The following is a 14491-nucleotide window of genomic DNA, read 5'->3' as shown; positions in this document are numbered from 1 at the left end:
AACGTAACAAGATCTGGTTATCAATAGTGACAGAAGAAATCAGTAATAAGAATATACCAACATTAACGAGTTAATAGCAGGTCAAAGACACATCAACTATAATTAACTACAACAAGCACAGAAAGATCAGAACTAAATATCATTCCTAGAATACATCTCTCAGAATTTTACCAAAATATGACTGGTGTCTATAAGATCGAGGCCAAAAATCTGTCAACAATAATTGTGGTTTAACATCAAATAAAATAATATCTTAGAAAATAAGTGTAATTAAAATTCATAATCAATAATATCGTCTAAGTTTTCTATGAATCAAATCTAGAAAGGAGTTTTAAAACAAGTAAAAAATAATATCACACAGCACATACAAGAACAGGAAAAAACAGTAGTAAAAACAAAAGCTGAGATAGAAATCAAAAGATAGATGGTAACACACTTTGGGACAGAGCTAGAAGTATAGATATAATATGATGAAGAAGCAAAGAGGTCTACATCAAGGACTGAGCAAGAAAGAGGAGTAGAATTGGACCGATTATATAAGCCGAATGGCCAAAAATAGAGTAGTAAAGAGTAGTGAAAGATGGTTCACCAATGGAAAAACGATCAGTGGGAAGACCACAAAACGACGGAACGACAATTTACTGGATGAACATTGAAAAATAGACAGTCATATCTACACAATAAGGAAAAGAAGAGAACAAATTCTAAACCATTCGTACTCTACACTCAAAATGTACAAATCATGGTACTATGATTTGAATATTCTACAATAACTGTATCATATAGACTCCTAAGAAAAAAGAGGTGTTGAACTTACCTTCTTGGTGGGAGAGGTGCAAATACTCATCAACCCTCTGCATAACATTTTCTTTGATGGCATTAGCTTTGTCCAAAGCAGGCTGTACAATTGGTTCTACAATATGTCTGGCCCTCTCCAGGGTTGGTTCAACAGCTGACTTGGCCCTTTCATAAGCGGGTTCCACGAGATCTTTAGCGGTCTTGACAGCTGGCTCTGCGTAGGCTTTGGCGGTTTCAACAGCGGGTGTTATCGTGTTGTTGACGTAGTCTTTGGTGGTGTTGTAAATCTGTAAAGCGATCTACATAAGGGAATAGCGTTAGATTACGGTGATTGATGTGCGCAAGAAGAGATGAGGACAGGACAGTAGAACAGTATTAAGAAGAGAAAAGTTTTGTTAATATGATACTGCAGTAGATTTCGCTGTTGTACAAATATGTATTCTATAAATTAGTATTACTAATTGTGATATACTAGGTTTCAGTTATTTGTATTTCGCGCGGTGTCACTGTTATTTTGACATCAGTGACGATCCCATTTCACTGTAGTAGTATATAAGGAAATTGTAACCTGTATGTTACTCTTGTATGTTACTTCAATTCAACAATAAAACTAGTCAGTTAAAAGTCCGGCTTTTATTTGGAGTTGTAACGTCTCGAGCACATATGTTAGCAGAATAGTTAGGGCTGATACATTACACAAAGTAAATAAGAAATGTATACATAGATTGAAGTCTATTAGTCTTTCCTAATGTACTTTCTACTCTAGGTGATTACATTTACACCTCCTACCGGTTCTTCACACCTTGACATTTTTCTTCATTTTGTTTTTAAATATCTTTATACTCCAGATGCTGGTTCCTTTACCCTAGTTTCTCCTATTGGTGAGTGTTCGATATCAAGGCTTTAGTTCAACTAAGACTGACACGGTGTATCTGAAGTGACGTTCCAAAAAATGCTTAAGTGCACTGTTCAAGAGGAGATGGGTTAAGCGGTGAGGAGACGCAAGTGGCTATGTAGAAAAAAAATGTATGCGTGGACACGGACAGGGCTCTCAATTTGGAATTGAGTGCGCATGGGTTCTATCCGTCCTGGAACCACCACTTACTGGTTATTCATGCATGTTTATGCTTAATATTATATTACTTCTTCTTTTTGTAGACATCATTCTCTATCGCATTTACTACCATATTCTCGTTACTTGTTTTTACTGTCGTCTTCCTATTGGGGAACCGTCTCTTGCCGTCCTTACTACCCTATTCGTTGTCATTTGACTTATAATATGATTGTTCCATTCTACTCTTCTCTTCCATAGTCAGTCCTTTTTGTCCAATTTGCATCTCCGTGGTATATTTGTACTTCTAGATCTGTTAAATCGTGTCTTATCATCGATTTTTCTGTTTTCATCTCTGTTGTTTCTAGCATTCTGGTTCTTTTCTCTGTGTAAGATCGTGTTTTTACCACGTATATCATTAGTGATCTGATGATTGTTTTGGAAATTCTGCCTTTCATTTCTTTTCCAATATTTTCTCCATTGTTTCATCTGTTTGCCCTATTCACTTGATCTAGCACTTCTGTTTCGAGCTTTCCGTAACTAGATAATCTGATGCTTAGCTATTTAAACTCCATCGTTTCTTCTATTATTTGATTCTCCAGCTCCACTTTACATATTAGTAGATTTGCTGTTATAATCATGTATTTTGTCATTTTTGGGGAAATTAGCATGTTAAATTTTTTCGCCCTTATATTAAATTGGTGCAGCTTACGTTGTAAATTATCTTCACTTTGAAGATTAATATTTTACATTGTTTAAGCTTTTTTTCTCCCATTTGGTATTCCTTTTTCGTACTTACTTTTTAAATTATTTCATCTATAATCAGGTTGGACAATAGAGGGCTCGGGGATTCCCCCGTCTTATGCCATTACCAGCTTCAATAGGGTTAATTAGTTTTTCGACGTTTACTTTTATTGTGTTATTCTGGTAGATATTTCCAATCGTTTTGATTATTAATTGAGGAATCTTGCGTACAATAAGTGGATAACGCTCTTTAATTTGACTTTGTCAAATGCCTTCTCGATATTACATTACCGGAGTCACAAAACGAACTAACTGCAGTATACATACATAGCTTATTTTTTTATATTATTTTGTTAAACTACAACCTTATTTTTATTTACAAATACATACAGTTAGAATGAAAAATGCGATGGTGAAGCGATATGAACTGTTCTAAAACCTAATCTACACAAAAATATCATTATTTACATGAAACATCCCTTACCATACAAAATCTAATAAAAAAAAATCAAGTATTACAATCAAAATTATCATTCTGCCACTGTAATAACTAACGATAACGATTCTAAAAGCAGAATTAGCACAATATGATATGTGCGTTTAATACTACATATTATATGTCATAAGTTCTTCTATTCGTGAATTAAATGTTAAATATTGTTGTCAAAATTTGACAGCAATGACCTACTAATGGACATTGCATTTTAGGTTGTCTTAGGTGCAAAAGTCCGTGGCGCAACTGTTTTAAAACTACGGTCTGAAACCGATTGCACTCGCAACTATTTTGTTATCTCGGTAAAGTAAAATTCGCTCAAGGGGTGATTTGCCTGAAACTGATTTCCAACTAGTCTTCAACCGTTTTAAAACAGTTGCATCGGTGTCGCTGGATATTAAAAGTGTTATATATCAACCTTTTTGTTCTTTAATATTGTAGTATCTATAGTATTATATGGAAGGGGAGGTTAACTGTTATGTACAACACACTTACCTCGTTGGTGGGAAGTTTTACAGCAGGGATCTTTTCTTCTACATAATCCAAACCTGAGCAAAGAACATTGTCGACTTTCTTAATAGGTCCTTCGAAGTTCTTGATAACGGGAGTGGCAATAGGCATTCCCAAGTCGACTGCCTTGCAGAGGGTGGTTTCTGCTGTCGAGAAAGTCCAATGGGTGAGACCGTTCAAGTCCTACGAAAATTATTATTATATTAAATATTTACAGAAGATGTATTGCACAATATTACTATTGTTTCTAACCAAACATGTCCATCTACCACATCACACGTTCAAGATGAGAATCAGATTTATGCATAGAAACCGTCGATGAGGTCTAAAATATTCGAGTTGATGATGACAAGAAGAAAAGCTAAAAACAATTCTGACAAGGATATGAGTATAAACAAAGAAATTAAGAAAAAAGTTCAAAAAGGTCTGGATAAAAGAAAAATTCTAAGAAAAGTAACTGTTAAATTGTAGACATGGTTTACATACTCGTAACACAAAAAACTTCAAAGAACTAGCACATAATGCTAAAGGAAATCACCTCATGTCTTATTCGACGACAGAGACAATCTTATAACTGAGGAGCAGAAACTTTGGGGAGCAAAAACTCTGAGGAGCTTATAACTGAGGAACAAGAACAAAAACTGAGAAAGAATATCCTGGGTTAAAAACTTAAGAGGATGGTTTGAATGCAGTAGTGCAGAACTATTTCGAGCAGCAGTCAACAGGGTCCGCATAGCCGTGATGATTTCCAATCTTCGATAAAAGATGTAACTTGAAGAAGAAGAAAAAACTCCTGTACACTTAAAGCTCCTACGTTATGGAGCGGTTTAAAGGTCATAGGTTAAATGATATAGAACTCAGGTAGTCAGAAGATTCAGAAATCATACCGTCAGAAGTAAGATACGAGATAAATACAGCTAAATCCAAAAATGCATACTTAACACTTTTTTATTTGCAAAGGAACATACTCGTACTACCACCACAAACATTTGAATCAAATTTTAAACCGGTGCAGGATCGAGAAAAATTTGCCACAATGATTAGACCAGCGCGCATCTGTAAAAATATTAGTACATTTGGACGTTGAGAGGTGACTCAAATTTTTTTGCAGAAATTGCTTGAAAATAACTGAAATAATAATTGGAATAAATCCTTTGTAAAAGGTATAAAATTTATTAAAATCCCTAAAGGGCTACATCAGAACAAAACGTTTTCGATTTTATTACAAAATCATCATCAGTGTAAGACCTAAAAGTAAGTATAACAGTCTGGATGCTAGCTGAGCCACCAAAGAAATATAGGGGTAATAACCCTTCAAATATAAAATGTATGCTTTACAGATGCATATTTACTTAAAATGCCTTGTGATGGGCAAAAGGCAAAAATATGCATCTGTAAAGCATACATTTTATATTTGAAGGGTTATTACCCCTATATTTCTTTGGTGGCTCAGCTAGCATCCAGACTGTTATACTTACTTTTAGGTCTTACACTGATGATGCTTTTGTAATAAAATCGAAAACGTTTTGTTCTGATGTAGCCCTTTAGGGATTTTAATAAATTTTTAGTTTACAAAGGATTTATTCCAATTTTTGTGATTGATCGTATACAGCCAACTACAAGAAAACTTTTCTTTCCTTGTGGATTTCAAATAATAATGTTTATATTCCCTTCAGAGTTGTGACTGCATAAACTTCACTGATGATGCATAAGGATGCTGAAATAGTTGCTATATGGAGATGGTAGTCCAACTCTGAATCGAATATAAACAAAACCTGCCTTTTTCAAATAATAATATTTGAGTTATCCTCCCTCTCAAAAAGGTCCGGAATATTGTTTAAATAATCAAAATGTCAAAAAATTAAGGAAAAATTCGATTTTTTTCTTGGTTTTTTGATTATAACTTTCAAATTATTCATTTCCGAGAAAAGTTGTACTGACATAAAAGTTGCGTAATTAAATTTCGTATAATACAGAATTGGTTAAAAATTTACAAAATCACCCTTGTTGCAAAATAGCAATAATTGTGAAAAAACCATACAAAAACAAGTATTCGCATTTTACGTTTTTCAACCATTTATGCTACACTTAGGACCTTCATATTTCTCCCTGAAAAACTTTATGATACAGTTAAACAATACTGTAAATTTCATTAAGATCGGTTCAATAGATTTTGCAAAATAAATTTTGCAATCCAGCTTTCTTAAAAAAAATTCATTTTTTCAAAATGTTACAGGACTGAAAATAAAGCAGATAGCAAGTTGAAAATTTTTTTGCGTATAGAAGTGTACTGTACCTTTCATTTTCAATTTTGCAAAATTAAAATCGATTAACACCACGGCGTCAGGAATTTTTTTAAATAAACATTAATTATTGGTGCTACGCGCAGGACAGCGGATAGTTTGCTCTGATTGGGCATTCCAATGACCTTTGATAATGATTGATACATTTTAATTTTTATTACATTTCGATATAAATAAATAAATTTGTTTATTGCAAAATAAAAACACATACTCTATCCTTTGAAATAACACTTTTATTAGCGAAATTTCTTTGTTCATATATTTTAACTTAAATAATAAAATTTTATTATTTTTAAACATATGCAATTGTTTAAACAATATTTCACAAACAATAATAAAATTAGTTTGATTTTTGTGGAATTAAAATATTAAAATACAACAAAATATAGAGTAACAAAATAATATATTAGATAAAGATTGGAAGAAATTTTGGTGGAAATAAACTTGTGTGAATCGAACACCGCTCTCCTGCGCGTAGCACCAAAAATTATTGTTTATTTCAAAAATTTTCTGACGCCGTGGTAATTAATCGATTTTAATTTTGAAAATTGCAAATGAAAGGTACAGTACACTTCTATAAGCAAAAAAAATCAATTTGCTATCTGCTCTATTTTCAGTCCTGTAACATTTTGAAAAAATGAATTTTTTTTGCGAAAGCTGGATTGCAAAATTTATTTTGCAAAATCTGTTGAACCGATCTTAATGAAATTTACAATATTGTTTTACTGTATCATAAAATTTTTCTGACGGAAATATGAAGGTCCTATGTGTAGCATAAATGGTTGAAAAACGTAAAATGCGAATACTTGTTTTTGTATGGTTTTTTCGCAATTATTGCTATTTTGCAACTAGGGTGACTACTTTTTAAATTTTTAACCAATTCTATATTGTAGGAAATTTAATTACGCAACTTTTATGTCAGTACAACTTTTCTCAGAAATGAATACTTTTAAAGTTATAATCAAGAAACGAAGAAACAAATCGAATTTTTCGTTCAATTTTTGACATTTTGATTATTTAAACAATGTTCCGGACCTTTTTGAGAGGGAGGATAACTCAAATATTATTATTTGATTTATTTTCAAGCAATTTCTGCAAAAAAATTTGAGTCACCTCTCAACGTCCATCTCAAAACAGATGCGCCCTGGACTAGATTGCCAATGTCTTAAAGACCTGACAAGACACAAACAAAATGCACAGATTAACTAACAAACAAAGATACGAGATATCATTAGAACTGCACTTGTTAAAACAGCGAGTTAGATGATTCTCCATAAAAGATTCTCAAGTTCTTTAAACCATCTTTATGTTATACATTTCTAACCTTATCTTTTAAGCATTTCTCACTAGTAATGAGCAAAACTTCGAAGATTCTTGACAGGTTATGTATTTTGAAAGACAGGACAACCCCAACAGCATATTAGGAGAGATAAAAATATAAATGATACTCTTAAACAAAATATCCTAATAGTCTAAGATACGATATAAGGTCGATTTGTACCGATCTGTTTAATGGATAAAAATTATTGGATATGTAATTTAGCACGTTAACAATTTTATTACAAAAAACAAGGGTTTCCCGATCTAATCTTGTTCTAACTATAATTAATTAATAATTAAAAAATGACATTTTTTTTATAAATTCTAAAAAAAATTTCGACCCGGGCAGATATTATTTCAGATTGTTTAGGTCATTCTAGACAAAAAAGGTCTTCTGTAATTTTTCTCTAAAATTGATCGTTTAAAACTGAAAAAACAACGAAAGATGACGATTTTCAAGGCTCAAAAACATAAGTATAAAATATCATTTTTGAAATTACAAAATACTTAAATTCAAGTTCAAACCTTATTCTATCAGTTCTTGATGAGTCTTTCCAACTTATTTCATTCTGAAACATTGTTTTTTAGTTGTTAATGCCCGTCTCCCCTATAAGAAACCTTCCTCATTAACAATTAAAAAAATATGTTTTAGAATAAAACATGGCTAGAATTCTTATCGAGACCTAATAGAGAAAGGTTTGAACTTGAATTTATATACTTGATGATTACAAAAATAATATTTTTTACTTGTGTTTTTGAGTCTTGAAAATTGTCATCTTTAGTTCTTTTTTCAGTTTTAAATTGTTTATAACTCGAAAACGATTAACTTGAGAGAAAAATTACAAAAGACCTTTTTTGTTTAGAATGACCTAAACAATCCGAAACAATATCCGCCCGCGTCGAAAATTTTTTTCGATCGGTGCAAATCGACCTTAAGCAGAAAACTGACAGCGTGGCGCTACATTCTGAGTGAAATAGAAAAATGTAACAGAAAAAGATAAAAACTGAAGAAGGGATTCAACCCAACGTGAAAAAGATTAAACGCAATGGAAAACAGAGAAATTTCTGTCAAAATTTGGTATTTATGACCCTTAAGATAACACCAAATAAATCGGATCCTCTTCTATATATAAGAAACGTTATATATATATATATGAAACGTTTATCTTAAAAACAAGATTAGACTGTAGAGGACGCTGACATATTTGGTCGTCATATGAATCACAGGAATGTTACATTATTTGACACTATCTGATTTGCAAAATATGTTGAGGCCATACATCTTTCTAATAATTAAACACTGAAAACGTTTGTTTTCTATACTTCCACAGAATTTATTATAACTAAGTGACTACAACTGTTTCGGCAGAGTGCCTTTCTCAAGTGATATAGTTTACAATGTGTTTGCCTTTTTAAGTCTTCAACTGAAGAGGTTGAGGAGTGGGGAGCTGTTTGTCTCGAGTTGGTCATTCAGAATTATATCTGTATTTTTCAGTTTATTAATTTCCATAGATTCTAAAAAAGATAGCTTAAGGCCTTTATTTTGAATATGCAGAATTTGAAACTCTTCATTGACAGAATGATTATGATCTAGAAGGTGAAGTGCGTATGTAGAAGTGTCTGTTTTTCTATTGTTGAATGCCTTTTCACCTTCTAGATCATAATCATTCTTTCAATGAAGAGTTTCAAATTCTGCATATTCAAAATAAAGGCCTTAAGCTATCTTTTTTAGAATCTATGGAAATTAATAAACTGAAAAATACAGATATAATTCTGAATGACCAACTCGAGACAAACAGCTCCCCACTCCTCAACCTCTTCAGTTGAAGACTTAAAAAGGTAAACACATTGTAAACTATATCACTTGAGAAAGGCACTCTGCCGAAACAGCTGTAGTCACTTAGTTATAATAAATTCTGTGGAAGTATAGAAAACAAACGTTTTCAGCGTTTTATTATTAGATAAAATGAACTTCCATCAAGTAACGGTCGAATCCATCAACCATGCATCTTTCCACACTGTGATCAAAAAACGCACATATGACAATTTTTAAATAATAAACTAATTTTTCTAATTATACGAAATTATGTTTTTACTCACCTTTACTTTTTCGTATAGACTTGTAGCTGTCTTGATGGTGGAATCAACAACTGGAAGCTTTGAAAATCTGTTGACAGACTCCAAGCAGGTTAGGTTGGATTGAGCAACGGGAGCTTCACTTACTTCTGTTATTGCTGCCATTTTTATTTAGGTTCTAGAAGAAAAGAGGAAATTAGACAATACATCTTCGTCAGATAAATTTCTTGGGTTATAGCAAGGCATTTTTAACGTGACCCCCCCCCCCCAAAATATATTAGAATATTGCAGGATTATTCAAAACCATTTCGACTTAAAATATGTAGATTAAACTCGACCTTCGTAACTATACCCAAAAAATTAAATGCAAAAACATGCGAAGACGACAGAATAATTAGCCTAATGAGCTACTTATTTAAAACGTTTTTAAAAGTAATACACGGCAGAATATACAAAAAATGCGAAGAACGAAGAAGTATCATGGACACAATTTGCATTCAGCAATTCCTGAGGCACCCGAGGCTCTATTATCTGTCCAAGTGCGGTTATTCAGGTATGTCAACTGTGACGTATATAAATTTGTTTTATCGACTACAAAAAGGCATTTGGTTGAGAAAAACATGAAAAGCTTTTAACCATCTTGAAAGAAGCGTGATTAGATGATAGAGATTTAAGAATCTTATATAATTTATATTACAACCAAACTGCCAACATTAAAGTGGATGACCAGGGCGAAAGAAGCAGTCTCCATAGATAGGGGAGTAAGACAAGAATGTATTCTGTTCCTGGTGTTATTAAAAAGAATATAGAAAGAATCCTACAAGAGTAGCAGACCGGCTTTAGAAATGACAGATCTACTATATACCATATTTTCTCCTTAAAGGAGATACAAACAACTTGTTACAAAGCTAAAGTTCTTCTGCATGGTTTATTTGTGGATTTTAGACAAGCATCTGATAAGAGTGGATAGTCAAAATGTATCGAGCAATGGAACATTTGGGTATACCAAAAAATTGATCAGGGTAGTAAAAATGACACTAACAAGCTTGAGACAAAATGCAGCATGAAGGTGGACGAAACAATCATGAAAAGTGAGCAACAGTGCTTGGCATCTGCTGTTGATCTAACGATCTTAGCAAGGACCGCGAAAGAATTAAGAAGAGTGGCGAAGAAAATTATTGAAGAAGTACCGAAATTCGGATTGGAGCTAAATTAAGACAAAACCAAATATATTATCTTGGACGGGACAGAAGAAAAAAAAAAGAAGATTTTAATGTGAGCTCTATGCCAGAATAGCAAAAGGAAATAACAAATTAGGTATTATAAGAGCTCAAATGAATTCAGAAAAAGTTTCTAAACAACATCATCTCTGAATATATAAAACAGTGATTAGGCCCACAGTAACATATGCCTGCGAGGCATGGACATTAAATAAATAGGAAAAGGATTCTCTGGAAAGATGGGAAAGAAAAATATTGAGCCGCGTATTCGGTGAAAGAAAGACATGAGTAGCAGAGAATAACCAACAATAAATTAATGGCTTTGTATAAAGAACCTACCATCACCAGGTTAGTCGCAAGGGATCAGATGGCTGGAACATGAAGAAACAATGACAGCGAACATAATTCCTAAACTAGTTACGACCATAAAACTAATAGGTACCAGAAGGAAAGTTAGATCTAGAACGAGGTGGATTCATAAAGTGGAGGAAGACCTCAAACACGTGAAAGTGAGGGACTGGAAAAAAAGCACAAAACAAAAGTGAATGGAGAAATAGTGTTCATCAGGTCCTTCAAAATAGTGAAGAATTTTGTATAAATATACAGGGTGTCCCCGAAAATAGTGCGTTCCTTTAAGGTATGGATATAATACACAATTTAGAACAAAAAAGTCCTATAACATTTTTTTTCTAAAGTTAACTGTTTCCAAGAAAAAAATTACATTGTTCTCCATATAAGTGAATTTTTATTTTCATAAATTTGAATGACATAGCAACGTATCCTAGAAGAACTTGCTGTGACTATGGAAATTTAACCTAATAACCCCTTGTTTATTTACTTTGAGGTGTGATTTTTGGGGTTGTTGACATCGTAGGTACCTACCTGCAAAAAAATGGATATGGGTTTGGTTGATATTTACATTATTTTACCTACCAGATGCAACTGACCTACAAACCTACTTTTTTAATCTTTAGATTTTTGATTTGCGCGTTGTTGCCAGACTTCAATTTGCATATCAAAATGTATTTTCGTTTTTTGGTCAAACGGATCAATTTAGAAAAAAATGTTATAAGACTTTTTTGCTCTACATTGTGCTTTCTACCTATACCTTTAAGGAACGCACTATTTTCGGGGACACCCTGTATACTTAAATTTCAAGTGTTGTTTAAAATAATTACATTGTATTTTATAAAAAGATCCCAACGGTCCGTTGTGCGTATCAATAAATAAACTATTACATATCAATAAACTTCTGAAATAATTCACTTAAAATATAATTTGCAAAGGAAACAACAGCATTTGTACAAGTTTTGTTTCTCAACTTTAACGCGATTAGAGCGTCTCCCATTAAAACTTTTTTCTGTTCCAATTTCTAGAGTAGTTATTAAGAAAAAATATATCAATTTTCCCTCTTTCCTAAACAACTTTTTATTTAGAGCAAACTGGCAATAAATTACAACTACTTCCTAGTTCAAAGAAAGGAAAATTTCGCGATCTTATGGGAGACCGTCAAAGAGAAAACTATATATATCACTATTAGAAAAACAAACAACCAATTTTGGAAAATTTGAGTGTTGGGACGTTTCTTTTATCTTATAGATAATGAATTTCGTGGTTTTCTTAGACAGGACTATAACAGTTTTTTATGTAGATTGCAAAATTATACAGTCCAATAAGGATTATTCAAAACTCTTTCCATTTTGTGATTTTTTCTATTAAAAAAGCAATTTATTGGTCTGATAAACAATGAAATGATGACCATAAAGGCCCTGATGAATTCCGCTAACTGCAAAAAATTCTTTAGTTTGAGATTTTTAACGGAAAATTTATTTAATAGCCTGGAAAGTTTCTGCAATTATGAAAATGGTCCCCACAAATACATTTAGCGGCTCTATTTTCCATTTACATAGCCCCTAAGTTAAATTTCCCGACATTTAATTCCGGAGTCGCCAGTTTGGTTAAAAATTACACCGCCACGTTTTCATTCCTAGACATTCTAATGTGAAAAAGTTTTGTACTTATATAGCTACAATTTTAATGAAATTAGTAGGAACGTTCAAGTTTTGTTTGTTTATCGATTTCGCAAAACAGTAAAATGCTAAAATAAGAGAAACAGTTAATTTAATTTCAAGAAAATTCTAGTCGAAAAAACAATGAACTGAGTGCAATGATAACGCTAGTATGTGATATATTGAGTAGGACAAGTTTAGAAGATGTGCAGAATCGACAATATCGCCACGAATCAAAGAATGTTGATTGTCCTAGTACTACTCGTCAAATAATATAGCTTGAGACTTGGTCTCAAGGAAAGTACATGATACTCGGAAGTACAGAGCAAAAAGAAGATGAATAGTTTACTTTCAGATCTAATGAAGCAGGGGAATATAATTTCAAAAAAGTGGTCAATTTTACGTACCTGGGGGTTAACATAATAGAGAAAGGTCAAGAAGAATGCGAACTGAATGCACGAGTTGCAAAGGGAAATGAAAAGATACAAATATGTATCGAGAAAAACAAAGTAAAGGATATATAAAACTGTAATAAGGTCCACAGTGACGTATGAAAACACGGTGAAAGGTTAAGGTTGGGTGTGACAAACAAACTTGCAGCTAGAGGTAACGAATCAAGCATCAGTCGCTTGATAAAGGCACACAGAGTGAGATGGATGGGGACGTGAGAAGAATGGAAAGGAAGAGGCTGCCTAACGGAACCCAGAGAATCACAGAATTTGCAGAAAAAAAATTGGGTAAAAACACAAGCAAACCAATAGAAGTAGTCTAGTGGCAATATAGGGGGTCCCGTGGACACTTTTAGTTCGCCGCGATTTGTTAATGGTATTATAGGTTTTTTGGGTCGCTGAATCCAATGGAAGTGGTCTTGAAGCCCAAATGTGGTGTGTTTAATTGTTATTAACAAATAATGGTAAAATTAGGTGTTTTTCAGGAATTATTAGAAGCCCTGTAAATAAATTGATAGTGTTAAGGTCTTCTCGGGTGTATTTTTGGTCGCCGAATCGAATGCGACTAGTCGCGATTACTCAAAATGTGTTCTTATTTTGTTAATAACAAAATAATTGTTTATTTGCCGAAAAGCTCGAAATGCATTATCTACAGCAAGTTTGTAGTCTTTTATATAGTATTTTTATACGCTAAATCGATTGCCACTAGTCGCGATAGCTTAAACCACGTTCCGACTTTGTTATTAATAAATTATTGCAAAAATAACGGTTTATAGTACGTTTACTCACGGTTTTTGCTCTAAATTTTAAAAAACCACTTGAAATGATATGAAATTTGGCATGCACAGTGATATTGTGCCGATGTGTGCTTTTACCCAGGAAAAAGCCTTTAAAATAAGTCCGGAATTGGATAAACTGATTAATTCTAAGCAACGTTTGTTCTATACAGTTTTTTCACTAAGTCAATACTTTTTGAGTTATTTGCAAGTGAATGTGAATATGTTCATTTTTCAACAAAACAACCAAATAACTCGAAAGTATTGACTTAGTGAAAAAACTGTATAGAACAAAAGTTGCTTAGAATTAATCAGTTTATCAACTTCCGGACTTATTTTAACGGTTTCTTTTTTCACCCCCAAAAAGTGGTGAAACTCACCCCCAGGGTAAAACTCACCCCAAGGTAAAAGAAGACATCGGCACAATATCACTTGTTTTGTTTGACATGTTATCTACGTGTATGCCAAATTTCATGTCAATCCAAGCGATTTTTTTAAATTTAGAGCAAAAACCGTGAGTGAACGTACTATAAACCGTTATTTTTGCAATAATTTATTAATAACAAAGTCGGAACGAGGTTAAAGCTATCAGGACAAGCGACAATCGATTTAGCGTATAAAAATACTATGAAAAAGACTACAAACTTGCTGCAGATAGCGCATTTCGAGCTTTTCGGCGAATAAATAATTCCTGAAAAACACCTAATTTTACCATAATTTGTTAATAACAATTAAACGCGCC

General features: G+C 32.8%; 1 protein-coding gene across 4 annotated transcripts in view; it reads right to left on the bottom strand.

Moving 5' to 3' along the window:
• LOC114329393 (perilipin-2) overlaps positions 1-14491 on the bottom strand; it is a 60831-nt gene that overhangs the window by 5623 nt on the left and 40717 nt on the right. For 2 of the 4 annotated variants that reach the window (XM_028278476.2, XM_028278477.2), the window contains exons 2-4: positions 9320-9473; positions 3582-3779; positions 818-1097 (exon numbers count right to left, since the gene is read on the bottom strand). In XM_028278476.2, coding sequence (XP_028134277.1) covers positions 818-1097; positions 3582-3779; positions 9320-9460 — 619 coding nt within the window. In that variant the 5' untranslated portion in view covers positions 9461-9473. The remainder of the gene's footprint in view (positions 1-817; positions 1098-3581; positions 3780-9319; positions 9474-14491) is intronic. The other 2 variants (XM_028278479.2, XM_028278480.2) reach the window with 1 other exon arrangement.

This window comes from Diabrotica virgifera, chromosome 1 (assembly GCF_917563875.1).
Source record: "Diabrotica virgifera virgifera chromosome 1, PGI_DIABVI_V3a".
Lineage (NCBI taxonomy): Eukaryota > Metazoa > Arthropoda > Insecta > Coleoptera > Chrysomelidae > Diabrotica > Diabrotica virgifera.
This window is presented reverse-complemented; position numbering and strand designations above follow the sequence as displayed.